Here is a 23,044-nt window from a genome sequence, read left to right as displayed (position 1 = left end):
ACAGTGCATGTTCTGTGTTGACCTATGCAATGTAGTGCAAAACCCTCTGGCCCTGCTCGCTCTCTCTCTCTTTCAGGAGGGATGGGCTTGCAGCCTCATTTATATGATATAATTGATGTCATGTTGTCGCATGATACGAGTTGCAGAAGACTTACCAGTTGTACTAGGGGTGTGCTTTCAAGAGTGCTGAGTGACAAAGGTTTGCGATGTGTGTGTGTGTGTGTGTGTGTGTGTGTTTGCGTCATCCCCCCCTCATCAAGGACATGTCACAGCTCCATTCCCCAACCCCCACCCCTATCATGGTAGCTGGAGCTAACCCCCGCTCAGCATTGATTGATGGACAGCCATAAACTCTCTTAGAATACAAGTTCTGATTAATACGGCTGCAATAATGGATGGACCAGCATACTAAACAGTCTACAGTAGGTTGTATGAGGCAGGCCCTGTGATTGTTTAACATTTGAGACTAAGTAGGGTCGGCTTTATGAACATGTGGATTGAGGTCTTTCTCTTAATGGTATGTTGGTGGCAGGCCAGTCACTAGGATACATGCGCCTGCACATGATAGTACTTACTGGCTAAGTATGTATGTACATGCACGTATCAGGCAGAGGGATACAAAAGGAAGATTGGCTTGGTGGTAGGTTGGGGTTGGTGAGTGGGCATACAACCGAGATTTGCAACCTGAACATCGACAAAAGTGCTTTTAGTGTTTTTGTTTGCTAATTGTTGTTGCCAATACTAATGTTTGCTAATACCTTCCCCTGACAGTATGTTGCAATATTGGTGTACTACATTATGTTATTATCATCATAATTGATAGTGATTGTAATGGATAGTGGTAGTAGTTGTTGCTGCATCAGGTATTATTATTATTATTATTATTATGATTAGTAGTAGTAGTAGCAGTAGTAGTAGTAGTATTAACAGTAGTAGCACGTGTTACTGAATGGCAACTGCACAATGTAATACTTACACCAGCAGCAGAAATAATTGTAGTAGTAGTCATAGTAGTCAGTAGTCAATAGTAACAGCTGTAGCAGTAATACATAGCCTGAGAAAAAACAAATCTCCCAAACTCAACCTCACTTTTCTCAGTCATATACAGTAGTACTGGTTTTCCCAGAATGCCTCTGGTCTTATGCTGGCACCATATTATGGTAAATCAGAAGTCTCTGCAGTGGCCCATTGTGAAGAACTGTGACAATACACACTTAAGTTCTTGTGTCTGATGATCAAAGACACCACAGAGACAGATTAATAGGCAAAAAGCACCAAAAAAGCTATTAGGCCTCTCACTCTGTCCAATCCCCCACTGGAACTGACAGACAGAGACACCCTCTCAACACAGATCATTTTACACAAAAGAGAAGGAGCAAGAGACCATTATCAATTTTGTGTATCGTCCACATTGCCAATCGATTGGAATCATGGATAGAAGACAGTTCTGGAAATAAAGAGGAAGTTCTGTGGAGAGCTAGACTTTGTCTGTGAGTCAAAGTGTCCTTTTACCTCCCTCAAAATCACCCTCTTTCAGTTGTGAACATTGACTTACTGGGCCGTGGCTATGTTTGCATGCAGACATAGCCACGGTCCTGGCTACAGTTCAATACATCCGGTTAAGACAGAGAAATCAAAGCAAACAGACAAGAAATCATACATGTTGAGTTGTATAATTAAACAGTTCCAGATAATATAGAATATAAAATAAAATACAATAATTAATTTAATTAATTATTAATTAAATTAAATTAAAATAAAAACAAAACAGAACAAAGAAGCAACCCAATACATCAGACAAACCATAAGACAAAACAGATATAAGAGTGTGAGAATGAGAATGAGAGTGTGTGTGTGTGTGTGTGTGTGTGTGTGTGTGTGTGTGTGAGTGTGTGCGTGTGTGCGTGTGTGTGTGTGTGTGAGAGAGTGGACAAGTAATCTTTACTGGGACCAACTGGTGTTTTTCAAATATCAATGTCTACTTTCATACCATTTATTGTAGTAATCACCCATTCTCTCTACCTAAGGGCTCTGATATGGGCAGCAAGGACAAGGACATGTTTTAGCAGTATTTTGACATGAATAAGTGTGAATCAGCTTTGACAATGCAACCTATGGATTACAGAGTAAAGTTAGGAACTTTTAGGAAAGTTAGGAACTAAGTAGACAAATTCCCTCCTTACCTTCCCCCACTCTGGTACTGTAGATTGCTGCCCATTAAAGATGCCCATTGATTTGTTAACAATGGCCACGGTGCGGATTAAGAGACATGCCCAGATAGCAAGCATGTGTTTTGCCAACATTGGCATCCATTAGCATGCCAGTGGAAGTGGAAAGCGGCAGTGGAAAGCCAACGTTTTGTGAGCGTCGGTAAGACGTCGGCATTCGTTGGCATCTGAGGCATGGGCGGCAGCGAAAATATCATTTTACCAGCGTTGGTAAAACCTTGGTTTTAGGTGGCATATTTATTTTCAAAATTGGGAATTCAATTAGAGAAAGTTCTGTCTTTGCAATTTCTTTATTTCTCTTAATAGAATGTTTACTAATTATCATCATCATTGTGATATCATCATCAAGCCCACAACAGTGGCTCAGAAATATCAGGTGATGACAAAATATAATGATATTAAATATTGTATTCATTTTGCATAATCCACTCGTCTCCACAACAGTTTACAGTGATTGTGATCATTTGCATTTCCCCATAGTTGAAAGATGAAAGTTCTATGGAAAATTATTAGTTGTCATATTTTAGCCTGTTATATTCAGTAGGTTTATCGTGACGGCCGAGTTCTGGAGCAGAGGGAACTGTAGTCTCTTTGTTGTTCTATGATCTGTCTAATGAGGCTAAGGGGTCTATTAGGCCGTGAACTTGTTAATATAGCCTCACTAGGCTATGTTACGTATTATGCTACAGTTGCCATAGAGAACATAAGTACCAATATCTTAGCTCACTCCTTAATATATCGATACCAACTTGCGCTCTGGTAGATATCACACCGGTTAGGCTACTCTAACTGCTACTCTAAGTGCTAAAGCCTGCACTTCCAAGCTGTGTAGCCTAAACATTTATTTGAAATATAGAAATGAACCATTTTATTATTTTCGTGATTGATTACAGTTCAAATATGCAACATTTTGCAACAGTAAAATCAATGTTTGCAAGACAATCTTCTATGCAGGAATTAACAAAATAGAACTATACTGTTCTAGGGGAGGACTGGGCCTGGATTGTAATCAGCATTTGAATTTCATCTCTTGCCATAGGAAATTATAATTTGTGTACAGATTAACATTTGTACATTTTATATATAATAGCCTACAGAATAATATGATTAACAGTATGTCATCATGACAGCTTACTTTCACTGATCACAGTCGGCCTATACCAGCCACACAACTATCAGCAAATGTCATCCAGAATAATTGCAGGCCACACACCATGGGCAATGATACTGTTGATTGTCTACCCCCTCCCTCGTCTCTGATGATCAGTGAAGTGGACAGATGTCGCACCATGTAGCCTATTGCAAATTTGTTGTGATCATATTTTTACAAGCCAAAACACAGCGAGAAAGAGGCCGGAATTATTACAATTGTGGTCGCACACAGTCCGTAAAAATGACTGACATTGCAGATTCGCACCAGACTAAAATGACAGAGATGCTCCTGTAATGATTAGCCTCAACCAAGTCGCTCAACCATGAACCTTTTAAACTCTGACCTACTGTATGTATCTGCTGATATGTTGACGACAAACTGTGTTTGATGACCTGAGTCTGCATGCTGTTTTCCCCGTTACTTTCCCTCTGCTGTGACATTGTTTAGGCCGCCATGTTTGATGGATTCCTCCTGCCCATCTGCCGTTCAGATGAAGGATAGGGCCCGGGGCTATGGAGACCCGCCCTAGCACGTATCCATTTTTAGGGCCTGCAAATTGGCATGGGCTCAGTGATGGGGGGTGGCGTGAAGACAAATGGGCACAGTCAGACCTTGATGAATGGTGTATCATGGCCATCATTCTACCGCATATGATCCCCCATCATTTCCGTTACAATCTGGGCATTTATCTAAGCAAGCTGCCATCGATGTGCCTTTTGTACCATCTACAGTTTGTGTTTAGTTTCCACTGTTCTGCAGTAGGAGTAAGGGATCCATCCATTACAGCAGGTTCCAAAGTCCGTCATTGATACTGGGATATCTTCTCAGTGATCGCCTGTTATCGTCTGATGTTCGTTAGTGATTTTTTTGTAAGCTCTGACAGTGAAACTGTGAGGAGAGGGGAGGTCATCTGAGAGATAGACAGACATGAGGTGGTTGAAAGCCATTATGGAGAGTCTTTGATTGACAGGGATGGCACCATGATAGGACTTATAGAATTGTGTGTGTGTGCACCACGGTCAACGACATCAGACCTGGATTTAGCTTCATGGGACAATATCTGTGGCCAGATTTGTTATGTGTTCTATTTAAAGATCCAAAACAGTCTGCTCATAGGCTTTTCAATGACTGCTTTGTGATCTGCAAAAATGTTGCTATCTTGTACAGTGTTTTGTCTCACACATCAATAGTCTTTGGGCTAGTACCTTGTTGATAAAATATATATGCAAAATCTTTCAAAACAAATACAGCAAAGTTCTTAGGTCCTCCGATCAAGGAGGGTTGTGGCTAGGTTAATTATTTTGACTTTTAGTAATTGTGTGCTTTGAAGATGTTATCCACTCTTTTGGAAGGTTGCAGTCAGGCTTGCCATAAGTTACACTTATCACTTTTACGTCTCACCTTAAACTCCACTATGCCTACTCTGTCTTGGTGTTAAAACAAATATTGATGTTGGATTTCCCATATCGTCTGGTTTGGTGTGTGTTGGGCAGTCACTGACCATCAGGAGGTGAAGTAAGTCATGCCCTTCTCCCTTACCAAATGAACTGATGCTGTCGGAAAGGTTGCTAAGTAAATTTGGCACTGTCAAACAAGAGAGAGTGGGTGTAGTGATATATATTTCTTCAACAAATGTAATTTGGTGGCCGTGCTGTTATTGCAGTTTCCGGCACAGCTGAAATGCAAGACTGACCAATGCAAGTGTGTGGCCGGAGCTAACTGTTTTAACGTAAATCCCATCTACTCATCAGTATTAATTGGTATGTGGTACCACATATGCTGTGGATTAATAGGCTATGTAGAATGATACCAACCTGGCATCATTTTGGTTGCCTATAATTCAAGACGACATTGTAATCTATTGGCTAACCCCTAGTGTTACAGTACATTCTACAGAGATACCTGTACCTTGAGCAATGATCTAGCATTTTATCCATGAATAGTTGTCATCTTAACAGGACACTATAATCACATCACTGCATTTTTATGTCAAGAGGTAAAGCTGCATTGACTGCTGCCACAAAATATAGCTTTATATAGGCATATAAACAATATTGAGCCAGAAACGTACGGGTTTGTTCTTGAAATTCAACTGCCAGGATAAATTGACCACTTGTTTGTGCACAATCCAATTTAGAAATGCATCCGATGATGCAATGCAATGGATTGGAACATGCTGACTGCTTAGTCCTGTTGTATCAACAAAGTACACAAATAAACAATTGTTTTTTATTCTGAGTTTGTTGAACAGAGGAATTAACCTCGGTCAATTGAGGATAAATTGTGAATACCCCTCATTATCTTCGAACCAATTATTTTCCTCATTGGTACATTGAGAAATTTTTGTTTGGCTATAAACTATTACACTTCCATGGAGGCTTTGTTACAGACTGGACCCCTTTCAATTTCACCAACAAAATGTCTACGAGAAATCTTGCAAAAAAATATACATTAATAACAGAGGGCTTCTTTGAAGACACAAGCTGTCAAATCACCTAAGCACCCGCATACCTATTATCTACCCTATCCTGATGATTAGGTGTGCAGTGACCAGAACAGACGTGGAGCCTGAGTGATTGAATTGCAGTTAAAGAATTGATTGGCCCCACCATCTTAACGTGTGAAATGAGCACATGGTTCTGCCACTGATCAACTTCCAAGTCCAATTCTCCTTGGAGAAGGTATTGATTGGAGACTATTAAATTGAAGGAGATTTAAAATGGTCTGTACCAGCAGGATACAATTATAAGGGATTAGAACACAGGGATATGCCTTCTGTGTAAGTGGTGAAGACAGAACTCCAGACAAGATATGACATCATACTCATGTGCACACATTTAGGGCTGTATTTTTAGCCAGCGCAAAACAAACCTATTAGCAATTTGTTTCAGCAGTAACAGGTGGATTTACGACAGCGCTGGGGCGCTGTCTTATCTGCACTCAGTAGCGGTAAAAGAGGTGTGTTCACGACAATGAGCAGGTCAAGTGCCATCAGTTGCGCTGTTGGCTGTGAAAATAGCTGAAATATTTCAGACACAGCCCCTAGCGCCAGCCCCACATTTGCGCTAAGACAGGTTTTTGCACCATTAAAATATATTCCTTATTTGGGGTACTTTGTGGCTTAGCACACTAATGCGCATACCACATAATTGTAAGGTTCCTGGTTTGATTCCGACCTTTGACATATCTTGCATGTCATCCCATCCTTCCTGTCAATCTCTACTGCCTCTATCCCAATAAAGCAGAAATGCCCTAAAAAAAAATTATATATATATATTCCTTACTGTCACACGTACTGACTATGTTATGTGTTCACAGTCTCATTTCAGATGGCGGCAGCCCGCAAACATTTTTTATGAATAGGTGTCATCGAGGTTACTTGCACAAAAAAACAAACATATACACTCCATGCAAATACCAAGTAGCATTAATGTAGTGTTTGGCACCAGAAATACTTTCTGAATCAGGGGTCTGTTCATGGAAATACGCTGCTTCTCTTGTCAGCATCTGACATAGTCTGAATGCAGAAACATGGTAAAACTGCTCAGGCCTGACATGCAGTGCACTAGCAGTGGAGTCTGAAATCTTACAGTGTCTTTAGAATATTTTAGAATAAAGCAAGGTTATTGGTGGATAGCCATTTGTGGAGATACAAGCCTATCCAACCCTCTGTCCATCAATATTGTAAGCTTTTGAATCAAGGGAGGTATTGCTTGTGTGACTCCTGCACCCTCTCAAGAGCCTGTTTATATTTGTCTTTGATTGTCTCTGATTAGGCACATAGTATAGGCTCCCCTGTCCCTAAAGTTGAGAAATGTTCTGTCCGAGGCTCTCAAGCGGTAAATCCAGATAGCAGATAGACAGACAGCTGGCTGTGGGAAATTTTAATCTAGGCTTCCTTCTCGCTCTTTGGTGACTAATGCCACATTATCCATCATCTGTTTACAAGCGTGCCGCAATTAGACTGAATTAAAAAAAACAATTTTGTTCCTCTCTAATTAAAGTTTTCCTGAAAGTGTTTCAATGCTTCACTTGTCCTTTCAACTAATCCCTCCTTCTCGTTAGCTACTTTGTTTGTAAAGTAGCACTTTTTTTTGCTTGTTTGCCCTCATACATGGTATTGTAACTGAAGCAAGTACCAAAAGATAATCATCCACTGTATGGTCTGGTTATTTCAGTCGTTAAGGCATAATTACCCATCTTTTGTGCTAACAGTATGATAAACATGTGCATTTGACCTACAGGTACAGTGAAAGTAATCTAGATCTTAACTCAAACACTCAAGGAACATAGACAATCATGATAAAAATATAACAGTGCCTCTGGCTACTGAAATCCCTACTGCATCTTAAGTGGAAAATAATGATGACATGATTAAGTCTTTTATCATGTGGTTATCCTCTTTCTAGGGATAGGTACTTACTTACAGTACATACTGGAAATAGGATAACCAGACCAGAGAATGTAGCATGAGACAGCTCAAACCTGATATTCATATGCTATGAGGAATCAATGATATTATTGCCAAGATGGCAACACGGACCACATCTTAGTTGTCCATTACTGTGACAGTATTTTTATTTAATTTTTTTACATAGCTTGTCTCACTCGTAAAGCTTTGTTATGCTGTGACTCATCTAAATGTTATTGACTTGCCAAATAACCCAAACTAATCTTTATAGCTGTAACCAAGAGACAAATGGGCCTCAACCCACTAATTTGGAAACACTGCCATAAGGGACCTCTCTCTCAAACAGGGATTTTACACATGACTGGAGAAAAATGTGTTGGCAAAGTCATATTCCATACAGTATCTTCAAAAATCAGCTGAAGCCAAGAGAAAGTTGGAGTGGGCACCCTGTGCTCACTTTTAATATTAAAGGTACAGTATAACTGCAGCCTTTTATCTCAAACAGAGAGAATTCATTTCCCTGAACTGTAGAGCCTAATAAGAATATCAGCTATTTTTAATCGTGAGGGAGAGAGAAAGCAGTGTTTAAGAGTACAAGTCGGATTATTCTCTGAGTGCGAGGAGTGGTCACCTTCAAATGACAAGCCTCATCTGTCTATCTCTTTTCCTCTCTCTCTCTCTCTCTCTCTCTCTCTCTCTCCCCACAGCTCTCTCTGTTTCTCTCTCTATTTCTCTCTCTCTCTCTGCTGTCTTCCGCAGGGCTCTCTCTGGCTGATGTAATTTATGCTATCTCTTCTCCTAGCGTGAGGGAGAGCCTCCTAAAGCCGGCGCTTTTCACGTAGAGTGCTCCTGTGGGAGGCTGAACCCAGCTATTACAGTGAGGGACGACTGGGCACTTTGCACAACGCCTTGGCCCACATGTGAAAAGTGGCTGTCAGTTCAGTAGGAAATCTGATGTTAGATTGTTGGATATTAGTTTTGCAGCCAGTAATTGCACAAAATGTCACTGTGTTGCAGAACTGAGTGCAAGGAATGAGGATGCTGTAATGGGGTTGAGAATGTGTAGTGTGAATATGTTTTTGGTGTAGGTTATCTACTACCTATGGCTAATATACGTGAGGATGGTCTTGGGATATGAATGCCAGAAGATTACTGACTTCATGTTGTGTGAGTATGTGTGAACACGTTTATTTATTGTTTCAGGACTTGGACCCATTACCATGACAACAGAGAAGGGTATGGCTGCTGAGATAAAGAGTGGAATGGAGGGTGATGTCAGGAAGACCAATCAGGTGAGGGAGCTGCATAACTCACAGTTATATATCATTCTATAGTTGACATTTAATCATCAAAGTCACTTCTGGTCTTGGATTGATATGCTAGGCCGCTACTTTTACGTACCTCTACATTTACGTACCTCTACATTTAACATCTATTTGAACAGTAACACAACTCACCTGTTTATACTTTACATGCAACATTTGATGTGATGCTCATTGATGCTTATTTGACTTGGTTCCAAGACAGTCTATTACAGATTATTTTTTTAATCAGAATTTATAGTCAACATTGAGAAGAGGCATTGGGCTACAATTTGTTGTGTATTTGAATGTTTATGTTGGTGATGTTTGAAGCTCTATCATGTATTTGAAGGATCATGACACTAAGGTGCCAGATGACAATGAGGACATGGACGACAGCTCAGATATGACCCCAAGCAAGGCCTCCAAATCCCCCCAGAAAACCTCCAAACGCCCCAAGACTGTCCCAGTTAAAGTCACACTACTGGACGGCTCGGATTACGAGATTGGAGTAGAGGTATGCAATAATGGCATTTATACTGAAATGGTGAGGAAAGACATGGTCTTATGTGCAGCATGATTGTTTACACTAGAATAAGGCCAGTCCCAGCTACAAAGCGTTAACTTGCACCTAATGAGCATGCATTTTGTAGACCTAATCAGGTCATTTCTAGGCTGTTGCTAATGCACCTCTTTCAATAATGACATACAACCCAATTAGTTGCTAGTAAAGGCTTGATTTGTGCCACTTACTGCACAGTGTCCCCATTCTGAAGACTTATCCTATGGGAACTTTTTATTCATTAGCGATATTTATGTGTAGGTAATAGGTTGTGAGAGAGGGCTGTGGCTTTGCGGAGCTAACATGCTCCTCAAGACAGATCTTCCAAGCTGAAGTAACACATGCTTGAAATTCATGCCTCGCCCAGAGAATCACTAGAGGATGCATTTTTTCAGAAGCAGCTTATAGCCCTCCCATATCAATGGGCCACTTGACTCAGCACAGTATTCCTCAGTGGGCTTCAATCTGCCTCACAGCCATGCTACACATGCTACTTAGTCAGGGAAATGAGGTCTCTCGCTGCTATTCGGAATGAGTGACAGACGTGAGAGACCGCCTCCCAGAGAGGGGGGGCGCTTCTCAGTCTCTGTTTCTGCCCACAGTGAGCACCTAACGTTCACGTTTGTAAACTGCTACTGAGTTATTTGGATATTCATATTTTTGGAACAGCCCCCAAAACCATCCCCTCTCATCGTAAACAGACATTGAAGAGTGCTGCTGCATGGGAAGAAGGTGACAGCTTGAGAGGGGGGCTGTGGTTGTAGAGGAAGTGTGTTCTGTGCACAACAGAGATTCTCAGGGGAGCTTGACCAGACTTATTACCATGGATCATATTAGTATCAGCACTGTAACCCTGGTGGCGACTGTTTGTGATGGGCTATGATGTGTGACGGGAATTAACTTGTCACAGGTTGGCCTTATTCATGCCACTGTGTTCCTTTACGACTACCCCTCATGTCTGTGACCTCTGTACAGTACACAGGCTAGCAGCTTAGAAGGACAGAAATGTGTTTGGGTGTTTGTGGAGACCAGAGGAATCCCATATACAGTACACCCCCCCCCCTCCCCCCTCTCTCACCCTCTACAGTGACATCAGCTGCATTTGGGTAGGATGAGAAATCCATCCAGTTGACATACATGTATAGCTGCTCTTATGTGCGACTAAGGAGAAAATAGAATGGGAGATCGAGAAGGAGAGAGGGGGAGGGGAGAACAAAGAGAGATTGTGTGTATGTGTGTGTGTGTGTGTGTGTGTGTGTGTGTGTGTGTGTGTGTGTGTGTGTGTGTGTGTGTGTGTGTGTACTGCACAGGGGTGGTGCAAAGATGAATATTAGAAAGATCCCCAGGCATCCATGAATGTGATCACGATAATGATGAACAACAATGAACCTTAATGATATACATGTACACAGAGAATCAAACCACACTCTTTCTTATTGATCTTTGGCTCTTAACATTACATATATTGACGGAGTTCAGTGCATTCAGGTTGTTGAATCTCTAACCTCAAACCACACAATTGATACAAGACCTCATGGACCTGGTTACCCTGCTGTCCACAATCCAACCAGTCTCCCTTCCTCACACATTAACATTGTAAATCAGGCTGCTCTTCAAGCTAGTTGAAATGGGTGTGCCACCGTGGGCCCTATTCAATCAAAACTGATGACTGAGTGTTAAAAACTAGTGGTGTTATTTCTTGGGTATGGCAAAAATAAAACTCTGCTTACGTTTGGAGAATGCAATGGATTGATTTAATCCATAATTGATTATAGTAGTATTATTAATAAGGCAATGAAGCTGTCTGAAACAAAAAGACTGATTAATAATTCACAGGCTTTCATGAATAATGATATGATATTATTTTTTACAAGGCAAAAGCCTTACCACAAAGAATTCCCATTAATTGGCTATGGTCAATACTCCTACTTCCACTCAGGCTGGCTATTAGTCCATTCACATATACTGTCTCCCTTCATCTTGTTTGCATGGACCAAGCAGGCTGTAAAATGGATTTCTAGGATTACGCCAAATGGATTCTAATGTAATCAGCCCATAGAACAAGTGTGGCAGAAATGTGATTGGAGCCAATTGAAACGACAGCGAAATCTCATCAACAGCCCTGAATTGGTTGCAACGCTTGGGGGACCACCTGAAATGTGTGTGTTGCAATTTCATTTAGCAAGAAAATCCAATATGCCTCCCAAATTTTCTCAGCAACCACTACGCTAATCTCTGCTGTGCACTCTCTCACTTGCCCATAGCTGCTGTATTCCACCAGACCTTCAGTATTTGTCTGAACAACAAGCAGCAGGTTATGTTTAATGTTTGATCAGTTAACTGCTTAATGAATTAATGTAATCAATGTTTAAGTGAATGGCTACTGTATTTACCTGCCTTTCATTGTCAGGAGCCTAACAAAGACGTGTGGCCCACCAGTCACGAGCGAGAGCACACACACACAAAGAGAGGGGGACCAATTACTTCTGTTTCCATGGTAACAGCTGCTCGGTTGCTCTGTCGCCGTAGGAGCAAGGTTTCCCTGGGAGATGAGCGTGGCGTCTGCATGTAGACAGCATCTGCCAAGACTGCCTCTGAATCAAACAGCGCTAAGGTTTAAGCCCTGAAGGGCTAGAAACTAGGTGTGGCCTGTGTGAAACACTAGCGATATGCCTTCCTTTTGTAGCCTAAACCTAAGCCCCTCCCATTCTTCAGGGATGAAGAGGTATTGAGCCATAAAGATGTCTTTCAGCCTGACAGATGGGCGGGGTTTTCATGCTGCCGTTTTTAGTGTTAGTGCTTCTGAGAGATGTTCTATGGGGTCAGTGAAGATACAGTATATGCTATGAGGCATGAAAACATATGTGTAAACCACTCCACTGGGTTCTAATACAGTATCATATCTCATACATTTCAGAGCGGGTTTAGTGAGGCCTTGTGGATGATGAATTTTCATGAACAACTCCCTATTCAAAGATGCACTGTTGTTATTCGATGTGCTCAAAACTTGGATTCAGTAAATCTTTCTTAAATTATATCACCTATGTGTTATTTTGGCTGTCAGTGTGTGTATATTATTTATGCTGAGAGAGTAGAAGTGATACCCAAAGGTGCTCTATTGGATTGAGATCTGGTGACTGTGGAGGCCATTGGAGTACAGTGAACTTATTGTCATGTTCAAGAAACCAGTTTGAGATCATGTGAGCTTTGTGACATGGTGCGTTATCTTGCTGGAAGTAGCCAGAAGATGGGTACACTGTGGTCATAAAGGGATGGACATGGTCAGCAACAATACTCAGGTAGGCTGTGGCGTTTAAACAATGCTCAATTGGTACTAAGGGGCCCAAAGTATGCCAAGAAAATATCCCCCACACCATTACACCACCACCTCCAACCTTTGAGTTACTGTTGCCTTTCTATCATCTCGAACCAGTCTGGCCATTCTCCTCTGACCTCTGGCATCAACAAGGCATTTTTCGCCCAGAGAACTGCCGCTCACTGGATATTTTCTCTTTTTCGGACCATTCTCTGTAAACCCTAGAGATGGTTGTGCGTGAAAATCCCAGTAGATCACTAGTTTCTGAAATACTCAGACCAGCCTGTCTGGCACCAACAACCATGCCACGTTCAAAGTCACTTAAATCACCTTTCTTCCCCATTCTGATGCTCGGTTTGAACTTCAGCAGGTCGTCTTGACCATGTCTACATGCCGAAATGCACTGAGTTGCTGCCATGTGATTGGCTGATTAGATATTTGCGTTAACAAGCAGTTGAACAGGTGTACCTAATAAAGTGTATATGGTCATGATGTTATCAGATGACATTGTTTGCCTGACAATGAAACATTTACTTTCTGTATGTGTGTATTTATACATTTGTGTATATGTTTTCCTTTCATTTGTATGTGTGTGTGTGTGTGTGTGTGTGTGTTTGTGTGTATGTGTGTGTGTGGGGGGTATGTGTGTGCTACATGTGTGTATGACAGAAATTTGCCCGAGGGCAGTCACTGCTGGACATGGTGTGTGGCCATCTGAACCTGCTGGAGAGGGACTACTTTGGCCTGACATTCTACGACACAGACAACACCAAGGTCAAAACCCTCCTCATCTCTTGGTTCTGTCAGACCAACTTTACAGTAGTAAAACAATCAGCAGCAGTTACTGTAACATTACTTAACTGTACATAGGCCTACGCCTGGCACCAGAGTAACATACAGTGGAATAATTAATGCTATTACCTTGTAATAAGATAGTAAGTACATGCAGTGGTTCATTACTGATATAGAAAAAGGAGAAGGGTTCATGAGTAGAATGGTATACCTAAAAGCACAATGGAGCTATCTCCAAAGATCAGGGATGTATGACATCTTTTTAGATGAAGTGATGAAGTAATAAGGGCTGGTTGCCCTTTAAACAGTAATTGGTGTGATCCTCTCAGTGGACAATCAAGAGAAATCGAGGGAGGGACACTGGACGTTGCCCTTTGAAATGTGATTAGAAGTGATTGCCCTTTTAAAAAGCAGCACAAGGGGTCCACACTGTACAGAGAAAACATCCCTCAGTAGACCCTTGTGACATTAAGTCAAGCGAGTGGGGCTTAACTGGCATTTATATTCCAGTGTCCTGAGAATATTAAGGCATGAACCGTTTATAGAATAATTTATTTCTTTTCTTGCTTTGTGAATACATTTTGACTCTCAATAGAGGCAATAGCTTGGGGACAGTAAAGTCAGTACAGTGAATACACTTTTTTTGTGGTGCTTTGTGCTTTGTTCTCAAGACAATTTTTTCCTTCTCTTTCAGAATTGGCTGGACCCATCAAAGGAGCTCAAAAAGCAAATTCGAAGTAAGTGGGATAAGTTAAACTCACAAACTAAATGCAACGCACACACGCATCCACAGAGAGAGAGAGAGAGAGAGAGAGAGAGAGAGAGAGAGAGAGAGAGAGAGAGAGAGAGAGAATTCTAACTGTGTTGTCTGTTGTTCCTCCACAGTTGGCTCATGGAACTTTGGCTTTTCTGTCAAGTTTTACCCCCCTGACCCCTCTCAGCTCATTGAGGATATCACTAGGTATGTTACGGTCCATCAGTTGTGTGTCTTTCTTCGTGGATAATAGGGTGCAATGGAAAATTGTCATTTGACCCTCTGTATAAATTACATCAACAACATCTGACCATGTGCTTTTCCCATGAACATCTGCACTTCAAAATTAACAGAAACACAATGAAATTATGTGATTTATATTATGAAATGTTTATTAATATGTACCATCCCTAGTGTATAAATACTACTCAAATACTCAAATAAACCTACTGTATAAATATGTATCTACATGATGTGTTCATGTACTACCTATGTGCCCTCCATAAACTACTGTATGTGTACATGCTATCTGAGTGTGTATCTATTGTACATCTGTAGGTACTACCTGTGTCTGCAACTGAGGGATGACATGCTATCTGGTCGGCTACCCTGTTCCTTCGTGACTCACGCCCTGCTGGGCTCCTACACGGTGCAAGCTGAGGTGGGAGACTACGAGCCAGAGGAGCACGGACCAGACTATGTCAGCGACTTCCGCTTCGCCCCCAATCAGACCAGAGAGCTGGAAGAGAGGGTGATGGAGCTGCACCGCAACTACAGGTAGGTGTCTGGGTCTGGGTCTGACCACTTGTGGACCGCAACTGAACCATACCTGGGACACAAAGTGAATCGTGTTTTTTTTCCAGAACCACACATCAATGTGTGTGTCTGTTGTCTTATCAACACTACCTGAACTAAACCTGAACCATTACCTGACCACATTGTATCTAGACCACACATGGGTCATATCTGAAACTTATCTGAATCACTCACAATACTGTACATACCTAATACAGTATATGGGTGTTTTACTGTAAGTTGTGCTGTGGTAATGATACTGTATAATGATAGTCTCTGTGTTCTGCCTTAGGGGAATGAGTCCAGCAGAGGCAGAGGTGAATTTTCTAGAAAACGCCAAGAAGCTTTCCATGTACGGAGTCGACCTTCATCACGCCAAGGTAGTTTAGTTAGTTTTACGGTGTGTGTGTGTGTGAGTGTGTGTGTGTGTGTGTGTATGTGTGTGTCTGTGTGTGTGTGTGTGTGTGTGTGTGTCTGTGTCTGTGTCTGTGTCTGTGTCTGTGTATGTGTATGTGTGGTGTGTGTGGAAGAGTGTCTTTTATGTCTGCTGGGGTTTATTTATGTGTTTGTTTGTGTACCTAACTGGGAATTGAACCACGGTTATAAGTGCAACACACCAACCAACCTGATGATCAATTCCATGACCTCTCCATCACCTCTTCCCTGTAATCACCCACCTCCCCTGTCCCATGGTGCACTGATAGGATTCCGAGGGCATTGACATCATGCTCGGCGTGAGTGCCAACGGCCTCCTCATCTACCGTGATCGTCTGAGGATCAACCGCTTCGCCTGGCCTAAGATCCTCAAGATCTCTTACAAGAGGAGCAACTTCTACATAAAGATACGTCCAGGAGAGGTACAGTAGATAGCCTAAATCATGTTTTCTTGTTCATAAAGCATCTTGTTTGGCCTGAAAAAACTTCACAACACAAAGCTCCACAAAATCACAGTCAAAACAGTTTATGACATAGAAACCAACTAAGATCTGAATGGTTAGAAAGGAAACCAACCACAATTCCAGTACTTATAACTTCTTTTCTCAATAGGTAGAATTTCACGATTGGCTGCCCTGACCTATTGTGCCACTGCCAACCCTATACCAGCCTGATGTTGGCGTTATTGAATGGCTTCTATTTCATCAAAGTGCCAGTTTTGAACCTTATCTGGGTGCTCGGCAATCTTGTACTGGATGCTCTTTACTGTATGCTATTTATAGAAGTTGAGTTACTATTCTTAAACATTAAGGGCGATGTGTTATGTTTTGTGTGTTTGGAAACAAGAACTGTCTTCCTCTGTGCTGACTTCAAAGCATTGTGGGCTGGCCATTGAGATTTGCTTTAATCAGGGATTTTGGAAACATTAGTGTGTTTAGCTTGTTCTGGTTTTCAACTGTTAAAGTGATTCTCTGTTACCTTTGTGTGTTGTCTGCCTCCTGAAGCGATATGTGCATCTCTATCGTAATCTGACACTGATATCTTCATACATGATTGTGGGTCGTTCCGTGAATGTGTATTCCCTAAGATCTAGCCTCCAAACTTGCCAATTCAAAAGCCACAGTTGAATTACTCGACTGTATGTGACCTGTTTGCACATTTCAAATTAACCTTGTATTATTAGAACATTCCTGGCATTTAGTTGTTTGTAATTTCAGACACTGGAGTCCCTTTAAACTAGGAATGAACTACTTCAGTCCTCAAATGCAGTAATGTGTGTGCACGTTTTCACTAGACTATTGAAACCAACCAATCAGTGACTTGAATTACTGGTTTAAATATTTTAAATATATGTGAGAAACTGTAGCTGTAGCCTCTGAGTAGTCTATTTCTGCACCTTTAAAGGGGCAATCTGGGATTCAGCAAAGTGGTAATTTTTGTTGGTAAACAGCTGGGGATGGGGCTGGAGAAATGAATCCACTATCAAATTCATAAATAGAGCTATGTAAGCAAGGACTGACCACCGTGTTTACAATTACATTGTTTACAAAACATGAAGTAAAACAAGCTTATATTTTGGGTTCTGAAGGACAGTTGAACTAAACTCATGATGCATTTTTAAGTTATATTCATCAAGAATCAATGTCTATATTGTATATAATTAATTTAAAAGTTCAAAAATGGATGTAGAAATCCCAGATTTCCCCCTTAACCATCAGGCTTGATACTGATTATGTTGTTTGTTTAGAGTAAACATGATTCACCCCAACCCCTCACCCCCGACGTGTTCCTGCACTCTTTCCCTTCACTCCTCCTTTCTTCGCCACTCCTCCCTCATCCCTCATCCCTCACTCCTTCCCTCCAACTCCAGTATGAGCAGTTTGAGAGCACCATCGGCTTCAAGCTGCCCAACCACCGGGCTTCTAAACGCCTGTGGAAGGTCTGCATTGAACACCACACCTTCTTCAGGTATAGTAGACCACTACACACACACAGACACACACATGCGCACACACACACACACACACACACACACACACACACACACACACTGGTAGCATGGCACATTGCATGCTTCATTGCACAGCACCACTCAAACAACTTTTCACAACGCAGTGCAGTTGTCCTTGAAGAGACAGAGAATAGATTGGCTTTCTTATGGTTACAAGCACTAACTCCTCTTCTTTCTTCAAAATGTTATGAATCATGTACCTTATGGTGATATACACTGAGCACCTTATTAGGAACACTATACTAATACTGGGTAGGGCCTCCCTTTGCTCTCAAAACAGCCTCAATTCTTCGTGGCATTGATTCCACAAGTTGGTGGAAACATTCCTTTGAGATTCTGGTCCATGATGACATGATTGCATCACGCAATTTCTGCAGATTTTTCAAGTGCACTTTCAAGCGGTGAATCTCTCGTTCTACCACATCCCAAAGGTGTTCTACTGGATTCAGATCCGGTGACTGGGAAGGCCACTGAAGAACACTGAACTCATTGTCATGTTCATGAAACCAGTTTGAGACGACTTTTGCTTTCTTACACGGTGCATTATCATGCTGAAAGTAGCCATTAGAAGATGGGTAAATTGTGGCCATGAAGGGATGCACATGGTCAGTAACAATACTCAAATTCAAGCGATGATTGATTGGTATTAATGGGCCCAAAGTGTGCCAGGAAAACATTCCCCACACCATTACACCACCTCCACCATGAGAAGGTGTACAGGTGTTCCTAATAAAGTGCTCAGTGAGAGTATGTACTCAAGCTGAGTCTCTTCATAGGTTGGTGTCTCCAGAGCCCCCTCCCAAAGGATTCCTTGTTATTGGCTCGAAGTTCCGCTACAGTGGGCGGACCCAGGCCCAGACCCGGCAGGCCAGTGCTCTGATCGACCGCCCCGCCCCTCAGTTTGAACGCTCGGTCAGCAAGCGGTACCTGCTGCCTCGCAGTGTGGACGGAAGTAAGGACTGTCCTGACTTCTACTATAGCATGACATCACTTCACTACACATGTACCCGTTACAATACACTGTATACTATACTGTAGACTAGCTCTGTGTAAATGTTCTTTGTTTTCTATTGATAAATGTGTTGCACTGGACATACTGCTGTCCAATTCTGTCTCCAGGTAAAAATTGCCCCTAGTTGGATGTCTAATGTCATTTTGATACCCTGCTCTACCTCTATCCAAACCTCAATGAAAAAGAGATATATAAAAATGTTTACTTATCATAGAATCTAGATCAATCGCCACCTATCTTAGGTGAACCCCTCCAGTATGCTCTACAGTGAGCCTTGTGTGAGCCTCTCTCTCCCCCTCCTCAGCCTCTGCCCTGGGGGACAGTATGGACCAGTTGTCCCAGCGCAGCTCCAGTGAGCGCACACAGTTTCTGTCCCGGGAAGACCTGGACCAGGAGGCCAGTCTGGACCTAGACCAGGACCAGTACCAGTACCAGTACCAAGACCAAGACCAGGATCTATACCAGGATCAGGATGAGCAGGCAGACAGTGCTGCCAAGACCATGGAACTAAAGGTAAAAGGGTCATGTTCTGTAGGCATGAAAATAGGAGAAAAGTTCAGAAAATGTTTTGAAACTACATTGGTGAAATGGGAAGACTACTACTTAGATTTGTTCAATAAGAGCACAGATTTTTATTTTCCAGTAGCAAAAGATTTTGCTATGTTGAGCCTACTGAACAGACCCAGGATAGTGGTTCTACAGTAAACTCATAATGTACATGACTTCTTGTCTCCTCTCCTGTGTGGCAACTGATAGGTGAAGAGACTAGATAGATTTCTACCAGCTTGTATTTACCTACAAGTCCTTGGTCAGACTCAGTCAGATCAATAGTCATGAAGGAGAGAGGTGTAGGAGGAGGGACGGAGGAGGAGGAGGAGGAAGAGGAGGCCATTTAACAGTATTGGGATGTATTTAGTTTCTGTAAATTAGGTCATACATGTATGTATAATTCCCTGATAAATGTTGTTCCTAAAATATGTTGGATTAGGTTTGTTTCAACACATACAAGGCATATGTACATATGTATACAGAGAGTGAAAACACATCCCTTGTTTAGCACCTAACTCATCCCTCTCTCCTGCCTTCCCTTTCATTTTAGAGTCTAACCCATATCCTCCTCTCCCTCTACTCAGCTCAATTTCCAACCCTACGCTCCTCTCCATTCCCAAGACTTCTCAGTGTAGAGCTCAAAGACCCTGTCTGCTTTCTGTTCCCTTAATCTCCCTTCAATCTAACATGCCCTCTTTTCTCTCGCCCTGGTTCTTATGCCCAGCGTCTTTCACTACCTTAACAGCCCCTCTCTCCTTCTCCTGCTGTGGGCTTATGTGCCTCACTAACTGCTTCCCTCCCCCCCTCCTACTTGCTTACAGGGCGAGGAGACAGGCTCGCCGATAGACTCGAAGCCTGAGGTATTTTTGGTCATTGGTCATGAGTGTCTGTCAGTCTGTCTGTCTGTTCTGGGTTTTAGTGTGGTTTATGTTCAGTATCTCTGTTCAGCATGGCCTGTGTCTGTCTTGTAGTTAGGTTTAGTGTCATTCCTCATTGACCGTGAGTCATGGCTTCCTGAGATCTCATGGCTTTGTGCACATCGCGTCATTTGACTGTGCGTCTTCTGAATTCAAAAGGGGTCGCTGTAGTTCAGGTTAGGCTCATAGCAAAAATAATATCAGGGAACTATTTACTGTATTTAGATAGTTTTTTTTTATATTGGTCAGTGATTATTATCTTTCTCCACACTATTGACATCCTTGAGAGACACATTTACCGGTAGTTACACAAATGTAGTAAAACTGGTATCATACTGTATATCTAGTTATATCTAGTTGTGTCTAGAGTTCTGTTCTCTACTGTACTTTCAGCCAATTTGAAGATTTTTCACCAATTTGAAGTATTTTCCATCACGTTCATACAAGGTATCTGCTCCTCCATTCATCTCGAGTTATAGACTATAATGAACAGTTATTTGAAACATTCTTAACTTCTTTAATTGTATATAGGTATTTAATAGTATTGATCTTTCTTGATTTAGTACCACTGATTCATATGTCTGTGATCTGTATAGCATGTAGCATTTGGTTTTTTTCCTCCAAGCATCTCAGTTCCTCTGTCTGACTGTGATGCCCTGCTACCACCAACACTGCCTCTCTCTGTCTGTCTGTCTGTCTGGCCGCCTGCTTTATTGACTCTGGCCTTGTGGTACTCCGCTTTTTTGTCTCTGTACGCACTCCCTCCCTGCCTCCCTCCACTCCCCGTTCCCCGACCTCTTCCACCACCATACCTCTGCTTCGCTCACCCCCTGCCCCACCCTGTCTAAACCACCCCCCCTTCGGCAACCTCCGCAGTCGGATCAGAATTTGGCAACTCCTCGCAACAAACAGGAGGTACTGCTTGTCCCTGCTCAGTTCCCTGTGCTCTCTGTGTGACTGTCACCAGGTGTGCTGTGCTGTGTCTCTTATCGTGCCTGTGTCTGTCAGGAGAGGGGAACAACCGCTTTAAGTTATTGTTTATTAGGGGCTCAGTCCAATCCTCCGTTTTTTTCTTACTTTATAGTATGATTTAGCATTTAGATACAGTAATGTTGATATTGGTAGCAATTCCTGGAGTTGAAAGGGGTTAATCCTTCTGTCTAATCTCAAGTTTGGTCTCAGTAAAGATGAACTGTGGGAGAGGAGTACTCATCTCTTTAACAGTGTATTGTTGGTCAGCTTGACAGATGCAGTGGAGCAGTTCCCACTAAGAAAAACAAAACAAAAGTAAAAAAGCTGCAAGCTGCAGGCTTTACTGAGCTAACAGTACCAAAACACTTAAAGGAAAACCACAACACATGAACATCTTTTCATTGTGATTGGGAGATATTTAGTAAGATAACTGCATCATCATAGATAACATCAGTTGATTTGAATCTCTTTTGTACTCTGCTTTAGTCATCTGGAAAGTTCGATAGATCTCTTGCCTTAAAGATGTCTCATTCATGGGCAGATAACAAACTATGCAAACATTAATTACTTGAGTGGATAATAATGAGGGCCTTGTCTATACTCATCCATTAATTCATGCAAAGTAGCAGTAGTGTCATCCTCCAATGCACTGCAGATTGGACATTCATTGTGACATATGTGTACTGAGCCCAACCAGAATTGAAATGGACATGGAATCTTAGTTGAAAAAATCTCTAACTTATTGCAAACACATCCTTTTTTAACCCGATTCCATGTCTAGTTAAATTCCAAAAATGTCTGAAATTGAAAAGGAATGAATCCTTAATGTGCCCGACTGTCTCTGTGTGCAGCAGTTCCTAGACAAGCCGGAGGATGTTCTTCAGAAGCACCAGGCCAGCATCAACGAGCTGAAGAGGGCTCTCAGGGAGCCCAACAGCAAGTTGGCGCAGCGGGAGAAGCGCCTGTCGTCCGCCACCCCCCCTGGCGGCACCCCAGAGAGGAAACCAGTAAGAGAAGGCCTTCCTTGTGGGATACGTCGCAACACTCTAATGTGGTTTTCTCCTCTTTTTAGTGCTGTAAGGGAGGGACATGCCGCTCTCTTGCCTTACCCATTGCTCCCCTTTCCTGGCAAAAAGTAGTACTGTAGATCTCCTTTGAGCACATCCTACAAAAAAAGAGGAAACAAGGACCAGATTTGTGGAAAAGATATAGCTAAACCCCACCAGTCCTGTCAAATCACTTGAAATAGGTCTAAGGATTGATGTGGTGTTGCAAACTCGATACTGCATGTACTGTTTTAGAGTAGTACAGGTTAATGAAACTGTGTTTACTCTATGTCAATGTATAGGCCTCAGTGGATTCCATAATGAGCGAAAAGCAAGATGGTTTTCAAGGAAGCCTGGGCCTTATCTCAAAAGAGGAAAAGAATAAGACCTCTCCCTACACATATTCCAGAACAAGAGAGGAAGAAATTAGAAAAGAGAAGTTCACTACCAAGGCGTGGCATGGTATGGCATCTGAGGATATGGAAGTGGATGGGAAAACTACAGCAGGTGCCACTGGATCCCAAAAGCAAGAAACAGTTCTGACTGCAACTGGACTCAGGGGCTTGCACTCTGCAGAAGACGCAACATATAGAAGTAACAAAGATTCACGTGTCACCTTTTTCTCAAGGAATGGTGTGCAAGAGAATGGGTATGAGAACGCCACAGAGAACCTCTTTTCCAAAGAGAGGATCGAAATAAAAACAGAGAGTTGAAGCAGAGTCAATATCAGTATGAAATTAATTCAGAGAGACAGAACAAACTTGACGCACAGGTGGCTATAGAGTCTCTG

The 23,044-nt window shown here is 42.1% G+C and overlaps 1 protein-coding gene across 1 annotated transcript in view; it reads left to right on the top strand.

Moving 5' to 3' along the window:
* Window positions 1-9,012: 9,012 nt before the first annotated feature.
* LOC310808866 (band 4.1-like protein 1) overlaps window positions 9,013-23,044 on the top strand; it is a gene marked incomplete at both ends in the record, with an annotated part of 18,014 nt that continues 3,982 nt past the window's right edge. The window contains 14 exons of the mRNA XM_083675966.1: window positions 9,013-9,084; window positions 9,446-9,610; window positions 13,641-13,745; window positions 14,458-14,500; window positions 14,649-14,724; window positions 15,076-15,294; window positions 15,605-15,692; window positions 16,017-16,169; window positions 17,618-17,715; window positions 18,535-18,710; window positions 19,075-19,283; window positions 20,141-20,179; window positions 21,113-21,151; window positions 22,060-22,215. Of these exons, the coding sequence (XP_083532092.1) occupies window positions 9,013-9,084; window positions 9,446-9,610; window positions 13,641-13,745; window positions 14,458-14,500; window positions 14,649-14,724; window positions 15,076-15,294; window positions 15,605-15,692; window positions 16,017-16,169; window positions 17,618-17,715; window positions 18,535-18,710; window positions 19,075-19,283; window positions 20,141-20,179; window positions 21,113-21,151; window positions 22,060-22,215 (1,638 nt within the window). The remainder of the gene's footprint in view (window positions 9,085-9,445; window positions 9,611-13,640; window positions 13,746-14,457; window positions 14,501-14,648; window positions 14,725-15,075; window positions 15,295-15,604; window positions 15,693-16,016; window positions 16,170-17,617; window positions 17,716-18,534; window positions 18,711-19,074; window positions 19,284-20,140; window positions 20,180-21,112; window positions 21,152-22,059; window positions 22,216-23,044) is intronic.

This window comes from Argentina silus (genome assembly GCF_951799395.1).
Source record: "Argentina silus genome assembly, chromosome: 8".
Lineage (NCBI taxonomy): Eukaryota > Metazoa > Chordata > Actinopteri > Argentiniformes > Argentinidae > Argentina > Argentina silus.
Note: the sequence above shows the minus strand (reverse complement) of the source record. Positions and strands in the feature narration are given on the sequence as shown.